Source organism: Typopeltis vanoorti, chromosome 4, assembly GCF_054136105.1.
Source record: "Typopeltis vanoorti isolate ZY-2024b chromosome 4, IOZ_Tvanoo_1.0, whole genome shotgun sequence".
NCBI classification, from domain to species: domain Eukaryota; kingdom Metazoa; phylum Arthropoda; class Arachnida; order Uropygi; family Thelyphonidae; genus Typopeltis; species Typopeltis vanoorti.
The window spans coordinates 149,121,860-149,146,145 of record NC_143552.1 but is presented as its reverse complement, the minus strand read 5'-3'; the positions used below and the strand labels follow the sequence as shown (position 1 = coordinate 149,146,145).

The 24,286-nt window shown below is 35.6% G+C and overlaps 1 protein-coding gene across 3 annotated transcripts in view; it reads left to right on the top strand.

Moving 5' to 3' along the window:
- Positions 1-24,286, top strand: part of LOC150107746 (proton-coupled zinc antiporter SLC30A5-like) — a 271,156-nt gene that overhangs the window by 204,979 nt on the left and 41,891 nt on the right. For all 3 annotated transcript variants that reach the window (XM_090391508.1, XM_090391507.1, XM_090391506.1), the window contains one exon: positions 14,032-14,197. In XM_090391508.1, the coding sequence (XP_090247634.1) occupies positions 14,032-14,197 (166 nt within the window). The remainder of the gene's footprint in view (positions 1-14,031; positions 14,198-24,286) is intronic.

Genomic DNA, 24,286 nt, shown 5'->3' with positions numbered 1-24,286 from the left:
GTCATATTCCCACATTTCTCAACTATTTTTTCCTTCATGCTTACACTGTGATCTGAATACATCATGACAATTATGGAAACAGTTACCATGTTGGAGTAAAACATTAGTTTAATATAAACCGAATAGTCCAAATTAATATAAACCAAATCCTCAACCATTTGCCTTAAAGTGAAAATTTGATCTTGATAACCTCTATTTTGCCTGAACCCAACTTGTTCTTCTCCAAGTTTCTCTTCCACGATCTTTCTCAACCTCTTTTCAAGTATGCTTGCATAAATCTTACCTGGAACACTTAGTAGAGAAATTCCTCTGTAATTCTCATATTCAGTTTTATTCCCTTTTTTATAGATTGGATACTATGAGAACTCTACTCCAATCATTGGGAATTCGACCTTTTAACTAGGCACTCTAAATTATGCAGTGTAGCCACTGCAAAACATTTATACCTCCATACTTAAGCATTTTAAGAAGACAAAGTCGGTTCAATCAGCAGGAAAGGTCATGATATCGGTGTTTTGGGATGCTAAATTATCTAGAAAAGGAATTTTATCCAGGGAATATTATTCTGATCCTTTAACCAGGCTAGACGAAAAAATTTGTGTGGAAAGACTCGGTTTGCAGAAGAAAAAAATCATCTTTCATCAGGACAATGCACCTGCGCACAAAGGTGTTTTGGCAATGGGAAAATTAAGCGATTTGCACTATGAATTGTTGGAACATCCACCCAATTCCTCAGATTTGGCTCCCTCTGACTTCTATCTCTTCCTAAAACTAAAAGTCTTCATTGCTGGTCAGCGTTTTTCTTTGGATCAAGAGGTGATTGCAACTGTAGAGGGGTATTTTGCAGATCTTACTGAGAACTACTACAGGTATGGGATAATGGCACTGGAGCATCACCGGAATAAATGTATTAGTCTTAAGGGAGATTATGTTGAAAAATAAAAATAATTTTGAAATTATAAATTTGTTTTTTCATTGTTGGGCTGAGAACTTTTCAGACAACCCTCGTATACAGTGTGGTGTTGTTACAGACCTAATGGATTTGTTGCTGTCACGAAGAAATACATTAACAAATAAAGACGATGGATGTGAAAAGGGTAGTCATAATTGGGGAATTTAATTATCCAAACATTGAATTTGTAGCAGTAAAATCCCATGAGAATGAAACTGAATTTATTGAACTATTGGGAGACAACTTCCTCAAGCAGCATGTGACAGAAAGAACTCAAGGTCAGACAGTGGTAGATTTGATTATAGTGTTAGAGGGTGTTTCACTTAAAAATGTAACTATTGTGCCTCCAGTAATCATGCAGTACTGACCTGGGAAGTGTATGTTTCTGAATGTTCTGTTCAGGAAAGGTTACATTCAGAACCAAAATCAGGAAATTGCAATGAACTGAGGAGTGTACTGGGTTCTGTGCCATGGTATCAGTCGTTGGTTGGGATGGATATTTATAGGGCATGGGAAGCATTTAAAAAAACACTTCATAAAAATACTGTTGCCTGCAGTATATGGCCTCTCTCGATGAGTTTCTGGCTCCGTGGAGGTCTCTCTCTTAATAATAATACTCCATTCCTCTTGTTTAATACACTTTGCCATGCTCAAATGACTCAGGCTCTTCAAGATCTTCCATAATCAATGTCTTAGGCACTAATCTCTTTACTGTTGTCTAGCAGGAACGATGATAATCTTACTATTAGAAGACAGTCCTGTCTTATTTCCTACAAGAAAGATCTCATTTCACTTCCTCTCACTTTTTATATTCAGATCACATTCAATATCTTTCTTTGTTTGACTTTCACATTTTGCCTTTTCTTCATATAGCCTCCTCAGTCTCTAGGTGTCCTCTTCCTTTCAAACATATCCTCTCACATGTATCAATCCACTTCATAAAACTTGTTCCTCTCCATGTGGGTCACCTGTTTATGGTGAGGTAGCCTCCCAGGGTACCGACCCTTTTCAGTTTTCATTTGTTTCTATTATTTTCTTCCCATATTCTTTGCTTTACTTCTCTTGAGTCATCCTACTCTCCTATTTTTCACACTGCCAATCACCAGGATCCAGTTCCCTGCTGCTGTGTTTACTATGCAGTGTGATCTGTGGCCACACAAAAAGGGGATCTTGGTGTGCATGCACTGCTTTAGGCAAGATAGGTAGTTTTGGATGACCTGACTAGGATCAATAAGCTAGTGGGCTTGCCTGTAGTAGTCTGTAATGTTTCACTAAGTCCTTCCCAGATCCAAGACTTAGTGCCAGTATTGCTTCTTGGACAGCCCTGATATTCTGCTTCTGTTCACAGCATGGGGGGGGGGATATTCAAGGGATATCTCTGGAGGAAGCAATATCAGGAGGTAAATCAGGCAGGAGTTAAAATGATGAGTAGTATCATTAAGCATGAGCTAAAGAAAATACAAAAGAAATTTAAAAAGAGGGTACATAAGGAGAAAGGTAACCAGCTAACTCATGAACACTACAAGGATCAGGCAAGAAAGATGACCAGTTATGGTAAGGAAGGAAGAATCAAATTATGAGAAGAGATTAGCCAAACAGGAAAAAGAAATCCCTAAGAATTTTTTTCATTATGTGACAGGTAGGAGGAAAAATTATTATTGAAGGATAACTTTAAAGAGTGCAGATGGTAGAGAGGTAACAGAAGTAGACAAAATTGTTGAGCCACTGACTGATCATTTTCCAAGGGTATTTCATCCAAGCAAAGATATTGTTATGACAGAAGTGACAGGGAATCTGAATGCAAATACAGCTGTAAAATGGGACTGGATATCAGCTCGCATTTTACGATAATGTGCAGGGGAATTAATGATGCCTTTGACTATACTGTTTAATTTAAGTATCAGCTCTGGCAAAGTCCCAAAAAAGTGGAACTATGGCAAAATAATTTGCCATCGTGTTGGAGGCTTAATGGATTGTATACAGCACTCAGAAAGGATTAAAACAGAATTTAATACTTCATATATTTCATCTCAGTCACTGAGACATCTTCAGGGATTACAAAAAACTAATGTAACATATACACAAATGCCACACAATACTAAGCCCAACCACGTAGGTGACTTTAAAGTCCTATCTAGGTGGAGCGCCCTCTGAGGGTGGTTGTAGGTGGCATGGAATGTAAGGTGGGATCTCTGATGATAAGTGTTTCCCAAATCTTAGGAAGCTTAATGTAACCATATTTATTAAGATTTGGTTGATTTCTGAGAGCTGCTGCTGATCCTAAAAATAGTCTTTTTTTTTTGAATTTGCTGTGGTGGAGCATGGTGGCTTTTTTCCATGAGATCCTGTGGGTTGTATCCAAGACATGGTCAGCCAGGCCTGACTAATCATAATCATGGTTGCAGATGTATGACTTGTGTTCCTCCAGGCAGATGGCTGCTGATCTGCCTGTCTGTCCAAAGTATGCCAGCTTACAGGAACAGGGTTCTTTATAAACTCCAGGCACCGAGAGAGAAGAGAGCTGATCTTTTGTAGAATGGATAAGGGTAGCCAGTTTGCGGTGGGGCTTAAATGCTGTGCGTAGGTTGTACTTTTTTAAAATCTTGGCTGTTTTTTCTGATGTGCCACTGATGTAGGATAAGGGGATGGCATTTCCAAACTCTTTCTGAAGAGAAGACTGGGGAATGGGAGAGGAACTAATTATTATTTTTAATACTGTAATCGCTGTAGCCATTGGAGAGGAAAGTGTTGTATATGGTCAAGCCCAGTTGTAAGGGCAGATACATTCACAAACTCTCCCACCACCACCACCCTGCTCAACAATAGTTCCATGTTTAATCTACAGAGCAAAGATGCTTTAGAAAACTAATTAATGTTGAAAATGAATGGAACTTTCTGAAAAACATTGTAACCAGTTCAGCTGACAGATTTTTAGAAAAAACAAAACTAAATAATCACTGGATTATAGGAGCAGAAAAGACACACTAAAGAACATCTTAATATATGGTATAGGAGTCCTGCAGATCCTGTAGAAATATCCAGATGTGATTGTGCTGCTGTACAGAGGAGTTGTTAATTGTTTTCTGTGTTATTCTTGGGTTGTATCCATTAAGCTGTTGGTTTGATAATTTCCAGTTTTTGTTTGAGAGATCCTTCAGAGGAACAGCTTTTGCATGCTCTAGACCAGTGGTCACTAAAGGGGTCGATATCGACCCCCTGGAGTCGATATGACACTGGGGGTCGATTCGGGCTCAGGGGTCGAGAGAAAAATATAAGACATCATTGTATGGGTAATATTTAATTCGGTTAACTTGGATTACCTCCATGACAAAAGACATGGAGGTAATGACAACGCAATTAAGAGTGAATCGCGGGATCAGTACCTCCATCTTACAGGTCCATGAATAGGAAAGGTCATGAAAATAGTTACTGAGGGCAATCAAGTAGGCCAAAATGACGTATTTACTAATAAACGGATGTTGGTGGTTCCTGCCAGCCGGCACAGTGGGGGCGAGATTGCAACACGCGCGTGGTTCTTATTAGTGATACTTACAAGTATTCGATCCCAGTCTCATTTTTGCACATCGATATACAAGTGAGCACACATCGACATACAAGAATAAAATTCATCGACATACATATTATAATTCAATCATTATTCATTCACGAACTAAACTTCTCTATGTTGAAGAGTTGAGCAGCGCTGGTAGTAATACCAGTGATATTACTAGTGATAGTAATAGTAATATAATAACATATACTATATTATACATACAATAAACACTGTAACTATAAAATAAACAATCTAAAAACTCACATAAGCATCTTTTTTTGCTTGTCCTATTATAATTATGTAATAGTAAAATATAGGGGGTCGATAAAAAGTCAAGAAACGCTTGAAGGGGTCGACGGGCAAATGACTTTGGTGACCCCTGCTCTAGATACTAAAGATAATACTGTAATAATCCTCATTGTACTATAATTTTGAGTTGGATTTCAGGCTGATGAATTGTGGATATAGCATACTGTAAAAGTTTGTTTTTGGCAAAAGTGGAAATGAATCCATCGTGTTCCCATTAGATGAGTACATATAGAAAGGAAATTCCTTTTGATGATGATTTTTAGAGAGAGAGAGAGAGAGAGAGAGAGACTAATTCAAGGATGTAGGTTGGTTATTTTTTTCTAGAAATGAATGGAGTTCTGGTTCTGTGCAATTCCAAACTTTAAAGACATTATCTATATACTGCAGCCAGATATATTGTTTTGAGTCGAGATAGAAGATTCTTTCTTCCAGGCAGTGGTTAAATTCTAAAAACAAATAAGCTCTGGGTTCCTTAAAGTAAGGATCATAAATGTGAGGCTATTACTAGATTGTTGTAACATTTTATTTAATTTTATTTATTTTGGATGATCTACAAAACGGCATTATACTTTACAATATGATATGCAGTGAGAAACACATGGCACTTTATTTTGTGAGCTGAAGAGTTCTATTTTTCTACAACGTGTCACAGTGAATTCTCACTTTTACTTCTAATAATTGCTTCTACACTTTTGTGAGATTTGATATCTCTATATTCTTAAATTTTCTTTCTGAGTTGCTTCTGTTGGCTTTGTTTAGACTCTTCCTCCTTTAATACATATTAATACATTTATCTACTCTGATGCTAAGTGAATACCTTGATGTGAAGAACTTGTGCCTAGGGGGTTGGCACAACACCTCAAACCTCCGTCCTTACAAAATAAACAGCTGTATTTACCTTTAAATTCTATCCGCTGGTCAAGTGTCCATGATGACGGCAAATCTTTCCTTTCGTTCAATGTATTAATATTATCGCATTGCACTGATGGGAATCCTGTGTTTCTGTAGATTCATTACAGACCTCTTGGTCTTCAGAAACTACACACAAACTGTCATTACAAATTCGTTTTGTATTATCACTAATTCCGAGCTATTTTTCCATTTAAAGAAAGTACCAATATACTTCATAGTTGAAATAGTATGCCTACATGAACATAAAAATATTACGTGATTTTCTTTGTGCTTCTCACAATCATGAGCTCTGATAAGCAACTGCTAATCTGCTGTTCTGTTGTTGGTTACTGACTGTTGCTAACAGTGCTGCCAACCAAAAAAGACAAAATATCGCTACAAATTTGTCAAAATTCCGCTACACTATGCTGCAAGGTAATGCATTACAGGAAGCTCCAAACCTCCCGTCCCTTTCATCACGTGCTTGTAATCAGGTGACTTGATAATGACTTTATATACACATTCAAAACTGTAAACAATTGTTGACAATAATATAGGCATAATTGCTATAAAGGGAGAAAAATCATGAAACAGGGTGCTTAAGGGTCAAAGCTATATAACTGAGAGGAGACCTCCATGTTGCTTTTAAAGGAATGCTGAGAACCGACCAGGGATTTTGACCCAATGTCCAATCCTCACCTTCTTGTGGTGCACCCTGTTGGGTATCTACCTGGATACTGAACAAACAAGGATGTGCTGGCAATTTGGGATTTAGCTAACAAATTGTATTCTTATTGGCTTAAACAAAAATATAAAAATGATGGTTCAACATGACAGTTAAATGCTGGCTGGAACATTGCCCAGTTAAACAAGGCCCCCATTGTTTTCGCCAAGGAACCAGGGCGAACAGCGAAAAGTCAGCTACTAGAACAAATTCTAAAAGACCCCCCCCCCCCTAAGATCGGTACTATCAACATAAGAAGCCTGAATGGCAAAGAAATGCAACTAGCTGAAGAATTGGATAAGTACCAGATTGACATAATAGGGGTGACTGAAACAAAAAAGACAAAATCTGTTGAGATGTTTCTGAGCAATAAATACAAAATGTTATATTCAGGCAATGGCAATCAGGAAAAAGAAGGTGTAGCTATACTGTTGAACACAAAATACGAGACTAATCTTCTTGAATGGCAAAAAATATCAAGTAGAGTGATGTATGCAAATATCAGAATAGGGAATTGGACAATGAGACCTATTTGTGCCTATGGCCCCACAGAAGGTTCTACTAACGTAGAAGTGAAGGAATTTTTTGAGGCTTTAGAGCAAGAGTGTCAAACTCAAATTGGACCGTGGGCCATTTGCTATAAAACTGTATCTCAAGTGGGCTGCAAAACATTTTCAACTAAAAAAAACTGCACTAATCGAAGGGAAGTGAAAAAATGAGTATAAATAAATTGGAAAATTAATAACAAAAGTTTTATTTATTCTAAGCATTACAAGACATAAAATAATATTATAATGATTATGACAACTCAAAAAAAAAAAACCAATATAAAGAATATTTTTATTATATTAATATTTACAATGGATAGCATTCAATCCAAATTAAACCAAAATTAAATTTTATTTGAATAAATCAAATATTTATATATTTATACATTCTAAAAAAAAGTATAAACTCTCATTTATAACCATTACAAAAATTTACAGACTCCTGTTAGTTAGAAATTTTGTGTATTTGCATTGAAATAAAATACTTCTTTTTTTTTTTTGGGAGGGAGCTAATTTTTGGATTTTTAAATGTTACTGAAAATATTTTGGGGAAAAATTATAATTATAGTAATTTAATTTCAGTATTTTATTTTTTTCCTGGCACTTGGCAACGTTTCTTATTAACCAGCTTGTAAAAATTTGGAATCAAAGATTGTGAGCATACGACCTTTATTATGGCTGAAAGGTTGACGTCCGTTAATCTTGATCTGTGGGCTGTTTTGTTATCTTTCATACATGAGAATAATTGTTCACATAAATAGGTGCTTTCAAAATAACAGAATATTTGATGCAAACTTTTTTTATTTCCTGATATTTTTGATCTAAATAACTATATTTTTTGTACACCAACTTCTTGGTATTTCGCTTTAGAATGGAATCATTTTGGAAATTAATAAGTTCCATTTGAATACAAATAGGAGCTTTTTCAAAATTAAAGGAAAAAGGATTTGTAAAAAGCAAAAAAACTTCTTGTTCCTTGAAATCTTTAAATCGCCTATCAAATTCTCTTTTATCTTTTCTAGTTTGGGATAATATTGAGAAAAGGTAAATCTTTGATTCTTATTGTTCAACTGTTCACACATAGTAATGTAATTTAGAATAGTCTCTTTTAAATGATTTTGAAACAAAACTAACTTGCATTTAAAACTTGCCAGTGCATCATACATGTGTGTTATTAACTGATCTGTCCTGTAATATCAACTAAGAATGCCAGATCTTGTACCCATGTCTGATCATTAAGAAATGCAACATCATGATTTTTCATTTCTAGGAACAATTTGATCTCCTCTAAAAGTAATAAAAAGCTTTTTAGAACCTTATGACAAGATAACCAACGAAGCTCTGTGTAATACGGTAGCCCTTCAAATTCACTTTCCAAGTCTTAGAAATTGTGAAAACTGGTGGTGATTGAAGTTCACGGTATTTGTCACAGACGTATGCTGCTCATTTCCAACACTTTGGAGCACAGGACCTGCTGATGAATAATGCAGTGGAAAGAATATTGTTTGGAATTTATGCAGTTTTGGAATGTCTGGATACATTTCCTTTAACTTTGCTGCAAGTCTTGACATTTTTGCTTGTCATCGCTGGAGCACCATCGGTTGTGACTGCTACGAGCCCATTCAGAGGAAGTTGGTATTTTACCAAAATGCCCCACACGGTGTCAAAAATGTCTTCCCCTGTAGTGCTTCCATGGATGGGAATCATTTTCAAGAACTCTTCAGTAATATTCATATTGTCGTCACAAGCCCAAAGAAACAAAGCAACTTGAGCCACGTCATGAATATCGAAACTTTCGTCAAGTGCAATTGAAAAGTGCTGTACGTTTGCGGATATTTCTTGCAACTGGTCATGCAGATTATCTGCCATTTCGGTTATTCTTTCCATCACAATATTTCTGGACAAAGAAATATCGCGAAATACTTGCACATTTTTGGGACATACGTTTTCAGCTGCTTTTATCATACACTCCTTAACCAAGGAACCATCACTAAAAGGTTTGGAATTTTTTGCCAATAAATAGCTGATTTCATAACTGGCTCTCACTGCTGATTCATTATTTTTCATAATTTTTGAAAATACTTGTTGACTTTGAAGTGAATTCTTCATACTTCTTAATTTTTCTTCTCTCAGTTTACCCTCAAAGCGTGACTATTGTTCTTTGTGAATTTTATCGTAGTGCCTTTTTATATTATATTCTTTGGCAACACTAATTGTTTCGTTACAAATAATGCACACAATTTTGTCCTTTGTTTCAGTGCAGAAGTAATTTAATTCCCATTTTTCTTGAAATTTTCTCCTCTCATCAGCAATTTTTCTTTTTCTTGTTGGCTTGGAAAGCGACATTGCCTCAGTGAATAAATATATTATTAATATTATTAACAATTTTTATAAAAATGTTTTGAATAAAAATGCACAAAACTGTAGACCAGTGCACGATACTATTACAAATAAAAATAAAAAATAATAAAAGGGATTCTCTCACTGCTAGGTTGTCGTTGAATCGTGTTCGGCGCACTGACTTCAAAGATCACTGATTGACTGTAGTAGCCAATTATAAACTCATTCCCATGAGTGCGTATGGATTCCCATGAGTGCGTATGCTGCGCATCACGTGAACAGCTGGTAGTCAATAGAATTCAACTTTTTCAATAAGCTACCAGCAGAGTGCTATAAATTAACAATGAAAGCATAAATATAGTTTACGATTGATTAGGATCGAATCTAAAAATTGCGATATAAATTTTTATTACTGCAGTTATATTATAGCAGGTCTTTGCATCCATATTTTAACTATAAATGTCGTATGAAAATGAATAAATCGATACCGTATTTACTCGAATATAACTTGCACTTTTTTCCCCAAAAAATTAAAGCTAAAAAATCATGGTGCGAGATATATGTGGGGATTTTTAGAAACTAAAGTTTTCAGAAAAAAACTGAAAATGGGGATGACTTACCAAGAATCTCCTCTTCATTATAGCTACTTCTGGCCTTGAAAGCAGTTTCCTTGTATGCAGTGTCAAAGTCATCTATCCAAATAGCTTCATCTTCTTTCCCATTATTCCAAGTCCCTTCACGAATGTCTGGGAAGTGAAGGCAGAACGTGAAATAGATAGCAATGGTAGGCCAATAGAGATAGAACAGCTACAAAGATGTGGATATGGTTGGCGTGGTATTAACAAAAGATCCTGTTACCAAAACACAAAGTCAAGCCGACATTTTTGAGCTGAAACGCTAATTATCTTCGACCAAATTCCATAATATCTGAAACTGTCAAAACAACATTCACTCTATATGTCTTAGTTTTAACACGTTTACAAATTTTATTGCAGCTTTGTGTTTGAGTTAGTGGGTTACTCACACACATCTAACTAAAAACAATAGATTTTAGTTAGATACCGTATTTGCGATGAAACATATGGTTTTGCTCAAGTCTAAACAGCATGGTTAATGTGGGAGTGGCCATATGATTCGTTAGTTAGTGCCATTTTTATACCAGTTGTCTCTAATCGCAGTTGTGGAAGGCATGTTGTTTACCATGGGGATCGAGTTATCATCCCGACGTGAAAGTGGTTAAACTTTATTTTTGTGTGCAATGTACAGTACATGCAAAACTTTTTAATTTCTTTTTTTTATAAAGTAAAACCAGGGTACATGGTTTTACTTTATAAAAAATGTGAGTCATATGCGAGGGTGAGTTATATTCAAGTAAATACAGTATTTCTGTTTTATTATAAAAAGCAACCGTCCTTTTTTTTTAAATCTTTCCTTGAGGAGTCGGGAGGGCTGCACGCGGGCTGCCAGTTTGACACCCCTGCTTTAGAGAAAGCAACTGACATAATGAAAAAGGAAAAGTTTAACCTTGTTGGGGATCTAAATAGTAGAGTAGGAAGTGATTGTCAGACATACAAAAATATTTTGGGAAAATTTGGAGAAAGCAGCAAAGCTCATAATAATGGCAAATACTTGTTGGATTTCTGCTCAGGACATGGACTGGTTATTACTAACACAATGTTCTAACATAAAAATGTGCGCAAATTCACATGGAGAGAAGCGGCAAGGAACAAGAAGATTCTCATTGACTATGTTATTGTTGATAGTGATGTTTTCTCCCTGGTGCAGGACACCAGAGTGTACAAAGGATTTGAAATTGGAAGAGATTTAGTCTTCTCAAGACTAAATCACCATTTTGGCATGATGTCTATGAAAATAATAGTAGTGATAGTGGCCAGTAGATGTGGTGTTTTGTGGTTCTGGTTCATTGTAGTTGGTGGAGACGTTGTATAGTATCATGTCCTCCCTCGATGAGTCTTTGGCTCCCTGGAGGTATAACATAATAATAATAATAATAATAATAATTTAGTCTTGAGAAGGATAAAATTGAATTTCATACTGAAAACAAGAACATGTGTGAAAGTTTTAAAGTGAATAAAAGTTGAGCAGCTCTCAGATGTAAACTGTAGACAAAAATACACAAAGATTATTCAAGAAAAAATGAAAGAGTTTGAGAACAAGAACCAAACCTTGGAGAGTCATCGGCAAATCCTGAAGAAAACATTGATTGATTCAGCCAGAGAGGCATGGCGAAGTTGTCTGCAAGGATAGAAAAATCAGAAACCAGTGGTGGACACAGGAAGTTAAAGAGGCAGTGAAGGAAAAGAGAAAAGCATATCATAAGATCCTGGAAAATAAGTCAGCTTCTGCTCTTAGAGTATACAGAGACAAATGTAAGAAAGCTAAACATTGTGTAAAACTAGCTGAACAAAAGTCATGGGAAGACTTTGGTAAGAACATAGAAAATAAATATCAAGAAGGTGGCAAAATATTCTGATGGCTGTTGAAAAAAAGTTCAGAGTGCTGTAAAAGAAATTAGAGATGATAAAGGTGAAAAGGATATCTTTTTCACATGAAAACTGGTGAACAAGCTGGATTCAGGCCAGATAGAGGCTGTGAGGATCAGAGTTTCACGTTACGACAAATAGTTGAGAAATCATGGGAATATAACAAAGATCTGTATTTAAGTTTTGTCGATCTGGAAAAGGCATATGACAGGGTACCAAGAGAGAAGCTGTTCAAAGTGCTACAGTTATATGGTGTCATTGGGGGCATTATATCAAGCAATACTTATTTGAGTTGTAAGTCAGCAGTTAGAATTGAAGGAAGTACAGGAAGATGGTTTTATCTTAAATCTGGCGTCAGACAAGGATGTATATTATCCCCTCTCTTATTCATTATCTATATGGATCACATTATGAAGGAAAGTGGTATTAAACCTGATATGAAAATTGGAGATGTTACTCTCAGCTCTTTATCCAGATGATGTTATATTTCTAAATAAATCTTCTACATGTCTGCAAGATTCCCTGAATGAATTGAATAACTCTTGTAATAGATTTGGTATGAAGGTCAGCAATAACAAGACAAAGGCCATGAAAAATAGGCAGAAGCATTGAAAATATCAACTGCATTTTGAATGGAGATCCTATAGAACAAGAAAAACATTTAATCTACTTAGGCACGATTTTTAGTGAAGATGGTAAATTTAATATGGAAATAGACAACAGAATTAACAAAGCCGGTATGGTAGGAAGTCAACTGAATAAATATATATGGAATAAGAGAGAAATTAGTCAAAACACTAAATTAACTGTATACAAGACAGTGTTCAAACCAATTTTAACCTATGGATCTGAGAGCCAGGTTAAAAATAAATACTTGACCAAGGCTGGAGACCACGGTTATGAGAGTCCTGAGAAAGATTAGAGAGGTGAACAATAGCATCAGTGGCAATGTCATATTAAAATTGGTGATATTAGGAAAGAACTTAATATTGTTAGCATCCAGGAATGTATTAGCAGAGCTAATCTCAGGTGGTATGGTCACATTAAACAAAATGGGAGAGGAAAGATTAGCAAAACAAGTGTTCTTTGCCAGGATGGCAGGAAAAAGACCCAGAGGAAGACCAAGAAATAGGTGGATTGATACAGTAAAAAGTGCCTTAGAAGATAGAAATATAAGATCTGATAATATTGAAATCTTGATATGTAACAGATTGATTTGGAGGAAAATTGTAAATAGGAAGTTAGTAATGAAGTTTTCATGTAGTACTATCATATCATGTACACCCCTTGAAAATTTCTGACATCTACCTTCAAGGTACATGTCAGAAATTTGATGATGATGTAAACATGGTCATCGTGGTTTTACACTAGCTGAAGAAATTCCCCTACTGTTCTGCTCAGTTGAGTGGATGTCAAATAGCATATCTGCTTTCCATCTAACAGGCTGTGGTTCCAATATGGGCACTAATTTGTGTATATTAAAAATCAGCATGTTTGGTAGAGATTTTTATTGCACAAAAAGCGGAAATTGTGGCTTCAAAGACATCCATGTTTGGTCTATGTTCAAACTAATTTTAACATATGGATCTGAGAGCTGGGTTAGAAATAAAATTCTTGCCCAAAGGCTGGAGACCATATAAGGAATGCTTTCCAGATTATCTGACCTCTGTTCTCTTCATGGTACTGATACACAGTGTTGGAATTTTACAAGCTCTCATCATCAGGATTCACATAAAAATAATAATGAAAAAATCCGCTGCCTAAAAAATTTCAGATCATTTATTATTGCTTTCCTTTATTGCTTGTATGGATCAGTTATTAACTGATCTGTTTCACTACCATGTGGTTGTCATGCAGTGACAGAGCATTTTCAAAATTTCAGTATTGATGTTGTTATTATTATACTGGCATCTTGATGTGGTCTTGTAGGTTTTATTGAGTGAGGGTCACGCTAAACATTGTTTGCATGATACCTATCATACCTCTCTTCATACTCATTCACTAAATACTCATAACTGTCTACAAGCTAAAAATTTAGTCCTTATGTTCTTACTATCCACACTCTTACGCAGCTTCTAGGAATGATAACTTTTTTTTTCATACCACACTATGTATACTGCAGTGTATACGATACACCCATTATTATTAATAATGTTAATTATAAATACATTAATATAAGTGATTAATAGCTTAAATCCTCTTTATTTTAGACAGTGTCAATTGCTGGTCTGTGTGTTAACCTTATTGGAATATTTGTGTTTTGGCAAACACATTCACATTTACATAGTCATGGGAATCAGTCATATTCTTCACATGGACATAGTCATTCCCATCATCATCATTCCCATCACCATGCCGATGATACAAATATTCAAGGTATGTTTATGGTAATTTTTTATTTGTATTTAGTACTTGTGGCTGCTTCATTTCTTAACAATAGTTATTATATTCTTCGCCTTAAAAATGTAAACTATCTAATAAACATTTAAACTTTATCCTTTTTTGTCTGATATTATTATCTACTATTTCTGAAATCAGTTATCCAATAAATCTTTTATAATATGGGATTTAATCTGCTATCTTTAATTTTTTTTAATACTTTATTTGCTGTGCACTACTTTTTATTGTGCATATCTGTTGTGGTAACATAAAGATACATTATTATTGAACATTCAATATGGAAAAGAGCAATTAATGGAAATAGGCTACTTTGAAAGAATGAAAACAGAAAGATTACCAAAACAAGCCTTAAATTACAAATCATTAGGAAAAAGAAAAATGGGACATCCTCTTAAGAGATTCAACAATGAATGTTGAATCTCTTAAGGCTGGAACAGGCCACTCTAGGTCTAAATCGTTGATAGGCATGATGATGATGATGAGGTTAAAATCATACTTTATGATGGTGCTTTTCAAAACATACTTTGTTTGCAGTTATATTTCAAAATTATTTCAATTTTGGAGTACAAGATAGGTTCCAAAAGTTTCTTGCCTGGCACCCAAAATTTGCATTCATTTTAAAACACTGTGTGTGACAGACAGTACATCTATGGAGAGGTTAGTGTACCAGTTTCAACTCTCTACCTGTGCCATTCAGTTCGAGGCACTCGTTTGACTAAGACGTGGCATGCTAAGTGACTGTAATGTTAAAAATTGAGTACCACGCTATGATAAGTTTTTCACCAAAGAAGGGCTTTGTCCAACTGCTATCAAACAGTGATTGGATGGTGTTTGTGGGGAAGTTTCGTCTTCATATTCTACCATGAAGGAATGGATAAACAGTTTTGCCTAGGAAGAGAGAGAGCATCGAAGATAGTCAGCTTGTGGAAATGATGACTAAGGAAAATGTCTCTCTTGCTGAGAAGGAACTGCTCAGTGGCAGATGGCTGAAGCTCAAAGAAATCTCAGCAAGGTTGGTTCTTTCTATTACAACTGTCTTTTGCTATCAAAGACAAGAAGCTTCACATGATGAAGGTCGGTGTAGGTGGGTGCCCCGACTTCTCTGTTCAGTTCAGAAGGAGCATCATGTGACCTGTTTCTACAAGTTTTTATAACTTTGCCAAGAGGATCAGAGAGAAGTGCTGGAATCCATTTCACTGGGGATGAAACTATGGTCCTATATTATAATCCTCTTTCCAAAAGGGAATCCATCCATGGAGTGGTGCAAACCTGGTGAAGCACTGCCAATAAAAGTGAAGGTCACTCAGTTCACCAAGAAGATCGTGACAACAATCAATCTCTTGTGATTGCTGGGGAATTCTCTTGATTGTTTTCAAGGAAACGAATGTGGAATATTATGCTTCACTCCTGCACAAACTGCATGACACCATATTAGGGACAGTTATTTTGATAATATATCTTCTTAAAGAATTTTTTTTTTTTTTTGTTTTTTTAAATGAAGCCCTAAAATAAATAATTATATCATTAGCTTCATAAGAATGAAATACTATACTGGAGCTGTACGAGGGTGGCTCCATTAGTTTCTGGCCTGACTAACTTTTAGAGGTGACAGAAAGAAAACAACTATGTTACTTTTCAACCTAATCTTTCTTAACTTCAACAAACTTTACACATCTTTGAATTAACTTTCTATGCCCTTAAAAAAATACTCTGTACTTTTGTCTGCAAAATGGCCTAAAGCTGCATCATTCACCTCTTGTCATCTGCAAATTTTTTTCCCCGAAGGTCTTTCTTCTATTTCGAGAAGAGGTAGTAATCACTGGGTCCATGTTTGGGCTGTAGATTGGGTGTTCAATCTCCTGGAATGCCTTGTATCTTTTCCTCTGGTATGATGCCATAAAGGAGAAGAGACAAGGAATGCTGAGTAATGGTGTTTGCCTGCTTCACGAGAATTCTCCAGTCCATGCAGCTATTGTTGTAAAGGTTGCAGTGAAGGACTGTGGCTTTCAGGAGATTGAACACCTCCACCCTATAGTCTAGATCTAGCACCCAGTGACTACTGCCTCAAAATCTTGTTAAGTAAATTAATAGTATCCATCAAAGGAATGTTAATGAAAAGAGATATTATATCTAACCTAATCTTAATATCTGTTGATTAGTTGACTACATGTCTTATGTCTTAGTAGAATACCAGGCTTATGGATCTTTGGAAGGCTGCATAATCTAGGAAGATAAGCATGAGATCTTGAGCTTTTTCTTTAATTCTTCAAACTTAAGTAGAGATATTATCAATCAATGTATTAAATTAGCTAGCAGTAACATCAAGCAAGAGGGGATAATAAGTAGAAAAATCATGAAGCATTGAGGTAATCTTCCTAAAGCATTCTTTCCTATGTTGTATGGCTACTGCATGCCTTTCTCAGCTCTGGTAATAATAAGATTACTATTTTTTTTTAGAGATGTCAGAATTTTCAGTTCTGGAAGTGTTAGGTTTGAAGGAAGTAATTTTACTCTGAAGAGTATCATGGTAGATTTAAAGTGTTCTGTTAGAAATCTCCAAAAGAACTGAACATAGGCTTCTGTTTATAAAGTCTCTCAGCATCGTAGTTTCCTTTCATCCTGTTGGCAAGCTTTTAACCTTCCTTCATTCCCCTAAAAACAGGCTTCCTTCTCTTATCTTTCCAGATCTCTAGTTTCTGTGGGTTGTTTATTTGGACAGGTGTGTAGATTTGCTGTTGTCCGTTATGAAGAACGTAATCATAAATTTAGTTTAATCCTTTATCCAAGTGTGAGCAAACAAAGTTTGCGCCTGAAAGTATCTTCAGGACTGGGGTAAGGTGGTACAACACCAGGCAACTCATTGCAAAGGTGGATCAAGCTAACATCACTCCTATCTCAGTATCTCCCATAATGCAAAACACATCTCCCTCTGGATATGTATAATGTTATGCATTAAGGGAAGGGCCACTACCCAGACTAGTTTCAAACTTTATTGAGGTCTCTTCAGTGGGAGCCAGGCCCAAGTGGAGATACCAGGCAGAAGCATTAGCAAGGTCATCTCTACCTATAGGAGTTGCCAAACGGTGTGCCACCTTTTTATTAAATTACTCTGGATTTAGAGAAAGATGTTGAAAGTTTATTTTTCACTTGGATAGACTATAATAAATTTAGTTTAATCCTTTATCTAAGTGTGAGTGTTGTACCACCTTACTTTCAGGTGCAAACTTTGTTTGCTCACACTTGGATAAAGGATTAAATTAAATTTATTATAACATAAATATCATCTTTTGTACCTATGAACCTGAGCAAATCTGGCTTAGCTGAAAATGCCATCTCTATTAAGTACAGAATCCTTTGGAAGAAACCATGGTTTTACATAAGAATAGATTCCTTATGGAACGTTTATATAAAGAGATCCGTGAGCCATTTTTACATAATCTGAATGTAAATGAATGATGACCTTCAGTTATCCCTTCTATGAAAAATAGATTAATAATTACTAATTAATTAAGAATTTCATTGACCAATTATTATCTTACTTATGCTATGATGGTACCTTTTAAAATGTTTGTTATTTGTATTTTAATTGTGTTCCATTGTCCATTGTTATTGTACTGAAGATGCCTTGAACACCAAGTTGAAAATTTTACATCGTTATGTAAGTTTTTTTTCTATCTCAAATTTTGTACACTTATGGCAAGTTATGTTTATTGCTGGTTTAAGACAACACAAATATAATTTCATCAGCTAAGTCCTAAATTGCTAGCCCATCCTCATCTATTCAGTACCCTGTGGATACTTGCTACATCACATGAGGGTAAAGATCAGACATAGGTCAGAAGCCCCAGTTGATTCTTCCCATTCTTTAAAGGGCAATGTAGATTTCTCTTTGCAGTTATCTGGCTTTGACCCTCAAGCAACCCCATTTCCCCTTGAGGGTACATATCAGGAATTTGATGATGGTGATAATATTAACTTACATAACTATTCTTAGCTTACATGAGGATATCTTGCAATGTTAAGAAAGAACTTGTTAATATTTAATATTGACTTTGTTTTAACTAGCTATCTTTTTTTTTTTTTGTTTTACTAATAAGACTGATGATTTTATTTTAATCAAATCAAAACTTTCTGAGCTGAATCAGTGGTGATTATGAATATAGTATTGAATTTTTCAGGAGACAAAATTGCAAATAATTTGTTAGCCAACAAACTAATATGATGATTGATGGAAAAATAAATTCTTCTTATCCTTATGCAGCTGACGTATGAATAGAACTCTCAATACAATGTGCTTTTCTCGACTCTGGTACATATTTGAATAACGGCGAGTGGGGAACTTGCTATTCTCCGCACCACTTCAAAATCCTAATTCTATTAGCACCCTCTCCCTCTTTTTTATTTTTTTATGTTTTGTTTTTTTATTTTTTTGGACCTACAGCTTATCAAGTAGATTTCTTATCTTTAAACCAGTCACCAGTTTCTATATAGAAATCATGAATTTGAGACTTGTTTATAAATGAAGGTCTGATTACTTTATGCAAGACTTCAAATGTATTTTAAGAACTATTTGTATTAGTCCTTGTCTTTCCATATTTTGATAGCTTTTTTTTTTTTTTTTGCTATTTGGAATTCCTCTTTATCTGAATTGCAAGATTGACTTCAAAAGATTAACACCATTCATTAGAGAATGAATATAATTTACATTGAAACCATAATTATATTCCTTTCCTAGACAATAAAGTACAGTTTTTGATACAAACAAAAAAAAAAGGGCCTATCCTGAAAAACATGTTGATGCCATATACCATCATCCTTGTCAAAGTCTGGATGATAAAGATGCTAATCCATAATTTTCATACTTTGTTCTATTGCCACTTTTTTTTTGCAACAAAAATTGGAGTCATTGTTCAACTTTCTTTCAAATAGCTACTGTAGTAACTACATAAAAAAAAAAATTGTCTGAATACAGATATCAACTTAAGCAGCAGGGGGAATTGTTCTGCTTACGATAATAACCATAGTCTTCATTTCACTCAAGAGATACTCTAGAAAGGATACTTTCTATAATTTATCAACATTTTTCTCAGTATACAAATTACCTTTTTAGAGAATGTAGGAAGCTTCTTTTCTGTGTTCTCTTAAAAACTAAGTTATATCTGTTATCTCACTATAGAACGAATACCTTGTTTCCATGATTTATGTTACTTTAGTTAAATGGAGTGGGGGAGTCAGTTTATTTCCTCATAGGGAAACATTGATATATATGAGGGTGGTTCCATAAGTTTCTGGCCTGACTAACTTTTCAAGGAGATAGAAAGAAAACAACTGTGTCACTTTCAACATAATCTCCCTCTACTTCAACACACTTTTCACATCTTTGAATTAACATTTCTATGCCCTTGAAAAAATAGTGTACTTTTATCTGCAAAATGGCCTAAAACTTGTTCACATCTTGTCATCTGCATAATTTTCTTCCTCGAAGGCCTTCAGTTTTGAGAAGAGGTAATAGTCACTGAGTGCTAGATTTGGGCTACAGATTGGGTGTTCAATCTCCTGGAAGCCACAATCCTTCACTGCTGCCTTTGCAACAATAGCCATATGGACTGGAACATTGTCATGAAGCAGGCAAACACCATGACTCAGCATTCCTCATCTCTTCTTCTTTATGGCATCATGCAGTTTGTGCAGGAATGAAGCATAATATTCTGCATTCATGGTGGTATTCCTTTCCTTGAAATCAATCAAGAGAATTCCCCAGCAATCCCAAAAGATTGTTGACATAATCTTCTTGGTAGACTGAGTGACCTTGGCTTTTCTCAGTGGTGCTTTGCCTGGTTTACTCTGCTCTATGGATTCCCTTTTGGAAAGAGGATCATAATGGTAACAATGGATTCCAGCACTTCTCTCTGATTCCTTTGGCAAAGCTCTAAAAACTTGTAGGAACAGGTCACACGATGCTCCTTCTGAATTGAAGAGAGAAGTCAGGGCACCCACCTTGCACTGACTTTTGTCATGTGACACCTCTAGTGAATGATGCAAAAGATGATTGTTATAGAAAGCCCCAACCTTGCTGACATTTCTTTGAGCTTTAGCCATCTGTCATTGAGCAGTTCCTCCTCAACAAGAGAGACATTTTCCTTAGATATCACTTCCACAGGCAGACCATCACAAGGATAATCTTCAATGCTCTCTCTCTCTCTCTCTCTCTCTTCCTAGGCGAAACTGTTTAGTCCATTCCTTCTTGGTGGAATATGAAGGAGAAGCTTCCCCATAAACACCATCCAATCACTATTTGATAGCACTTGGAGAAACCCTTCTTTGGTGAAAAACTTTACCACAGCATGGCACTTAATTTTTAACATTACAGCTACTTAGCATGCTACATGTTAGTCCAACAAGTGGCTCCAACTGATTGATGCAGGTCGAGAGTTGAAACTGATATACTAACCTCACCATCTATAGGGAGGATAGTATGTCATGCATGGTGTTTTAAAATGGATGCGAATTTTGTGTCAGGCGAGAAACATTTGGAACCTACCTCATAAGTTATGTGTGTAGAAGTCCCTAAAAATCTTGTCTTGCTTGCTCTTTCTTCCTATCACGGAAGCCATGTCCTATAGTACTTACAAATTGACTTGCAAAATTCTGGTTAGATAATATTATGGTAGAAATGTCATGTTAGCAGCTTCTCTGAGTAACATCCAGTTATGACCGCATCCCATAAAATCCAAAATTATTCTGTTATATTAGTGGGACCTCCATAATGTATAAACTGAGAAGATATGGCTGAATATAAAGATCAAAAAGTGATTGATATATCGTGTTTCCTCATATATGGATGGTAATCTTTTTCAAGTCAGGAATATCCTTACTTTTGATATCTAAATCTTGAGCATATACAAAAAGCAGGATATTTTAGCTGTTCCCTTATGGCTCTATGCTTTAATATCAGAATATAAGTATTCCCAAACCTTGTTGTGACTTTACCATCTCTGTCTAATGTTACAGTAAAGAGCGTGAAAATAAAGACTGCTTTTTTTGGTGGGGGGGGGTGCGACGTGCATAAATTCTGAGAGAGGGCATACATCTTACTGTCAAGCATGCCTCAGATGAAAATGAGATAAAAAATTAAGAAAGAAGAGGATATCTTATACAATAGATGCTTGTAGTATTCAACCCCTAAACACCAGAAAAATAGTTCATTATGGCACAACATTCATTATAGTGAATTTAGGGGAAAAAGATTGCTTCACTCACTCCATTCTCATGAAATAAAGGAAATTGTTCATTGACAGCAATATAAAGCATTAGCAGGAATCATATGTAATGCACACAGAATGAACAATAATGGAACATAAGGAAGAAAAACTAGAAAAGTATAAAATTATACCAAATGAAAATCCATGATTAATATTTTAAGATTTTTCAAAATGTTACATTAGCATAAATTAATGTCACTTACCTGAACTCTTCATAATAAACTAAATATAGTTTATTATGAAGAGTTTATTATATAGCCTGAAAACTTAGCCAATGAACTTTATAATTGGTTACCTCCAGCTACAAAGAGGAAGAGAACATACAATTGGAGGAAGTGATGGTCATTAGTCATTCTCATGCTGACTAATGTGAAGAAAAGTTATTAGAACTGCTGATGTGAATGAGCAAGTCAGCTTTCTAATTGGACAGCTATCAGTAATGGATATCATTAATTTCCTGATATGTACCCTGAAGGAGGGTGGTTAGGCTAACGTGACAACACTGTGTGATTAAGTTTACATTATTATTAATCTCTTATCAACAATTTTCCTCCAAATTAGTCTATTACTTGTCATCAGTCCAATATTGTCACATATAACATTTCATTCTTCTAAGGCACTTCTGACTAAATCAATCCACTTGGCATTGAGCAGCTGTTTTGCTAAACTTTCTTCTCAGATTCTGTTTAAGTGACCATACCACCTTGGATTAGCCCTGATCACACATTCTTGAATGCAAACAACATCTTGCCAGCCCTGGTTGGCCGAGTGGTTAGCATATCCGCTCTCCAGCCAAAAGGCTGCAGGTTCAAATCCCGCTGTGGGCATGAATGTTTGTGATTGTCTGTGGAAATACTAGTGGTGGTGGTAGGCGGTAGATGACATTGGTGTGGTGGTTGTGGTTAGTTGTAGTTGATGAAGAGTTGTAGAGTAGGTGCCCTCCCACGATGAGTCTCTAGATTCCCTGGAGGTGTTATGTAATAATAATAAAAAGTTCCTTCCTTAATATCTTCATTCTTAATATGATCTACCATTGATTCCATCTGTTCAGGCCCCTAAATTTTCTTAGAAATCTAAGAAAATTTAGACTTTAAATATAGAATTTAAACATAGACGATTTATTGCTCTCTATAATGCTCTTTTTTACCCCCATGTAATTGTAGTGTTTTGAAAAGCTTTTCTTTAGGTACCTTGTTGCATGCCTTTTCTTTATTTACAAAACTTAAGTACAGTATATTTTCATGATTTCTCAACTATTTGTCATAAAGTGAAAAATCTGATCTTTACAACCTCTATTTGGTCCAAACCCAGCTTGCTATTCTTCAAGTTTTTCTTCCACAGTTTTTCTCAGCCTGTTTTCAAGTATGTTTGAATGAATCTTACCTGGAACATTTGCTAGCAAATTAATCTGTAATTTTCACATTCAGCTTTGTTCCTTTTTTATAGATGGAAATTATGTGAGCTCTACTACAATCATCTGGAATTCGACCTTCTGACCAGGCACTCTGAATTATGCAGTGTAGTCACTGCAAAACTTTCATACCTCGTATTTGTGCATTTCTGTTCGAATATATGGTGCAAAAAAAAAAAAAAAGTACTGAATAACTACAACGATATATATGTTATGGAGTAAATGGGTTTCAGAGCTCAGTACTGTTTTGCTTGCACCATACTGTATAATGCTGTATACCCACCATATAATTGTAGTGTCTTGAAAAGCTTTTCTTTAGGCACCTTGTTGTTTGCCTTTTCCAGATGTACAAAACTTAAGATAATATTTTTCCATATTTCCATTGGATTTTGATAGATTGCCCCATGACAAACTAGTAGTTAAATTGGAACAAATGGAATTCGATCGTAGATTAGTGCATTGGATTGGAGATCGGCTGTCCAATAGGTATCAGCAGGATGTGTATGGGGAGTGATATTCCAGAAGAGGAAAATCACTACTGGCATGCCCTGCAGGGTCTGTTTTGGACCATTGTTATTTAATTTGTATGCGAATAACATTGGAAAGGGCTTAAATGGTGATATATAGTTGTTTGCAAAGTTGGAGTTGAGAGTGGAGTTGTTTGCAGAGGCGGAGTTGGAGGTGGAGAAGATGAAAGATTTGGGGGTTTTTGGTGGATAGGGACTAGAAATTTCCTGGACATTTTGCTAAAATTGTGAAGACAGCAAAGCAGATTATGGAAATGATGTAGAGAATACACTAATGTGTAAAAGTAAGGATGTTTTGATTCCATTGTACAAGACTTCGATCAGGCTGCATATGGATATGTGCACAGATTTGGTCACCAGGTTTTCAAAAGGATGACGAGATGTTGGAGAGAATTCAGAGACAATTCAGTTTCTGGGCTCTGGAATGTGGAATATGAGGACATATTGAGAGAATGCAAATACAGAGCCTGGTGGATAGAAGGAAGAGGGGGGGGGACATGATCAAGACTTATAAGTTGGTAGGGGATAATTACCAGATTAGCATGGATGATATTTTTCATAAAATACCTGGAGACAAGGGAGAATGAGATGGTATCCCTGGAAGCTATATAAGGCGGGTGTAAGCAAGGTGGTGAGAAGTAGATTTTTTGCATAGAGAGTGGTGGATGATTGAAATGCATTGCCTGAGACTGTGGTGAGTGCAGGGACAGTGAATGTCCATTTAAGTCAAGGTATGATGAGCTTTGCATGTGAGAGTGGGGCCTCCCACAATCCTGACTTCACAGAGATCTATTGAAGATAAAAAATAATATCTATTACTGCTGTTCTGTAACAGCTTGTTTTGTTTTGCAGTCTTTCAAAGTAA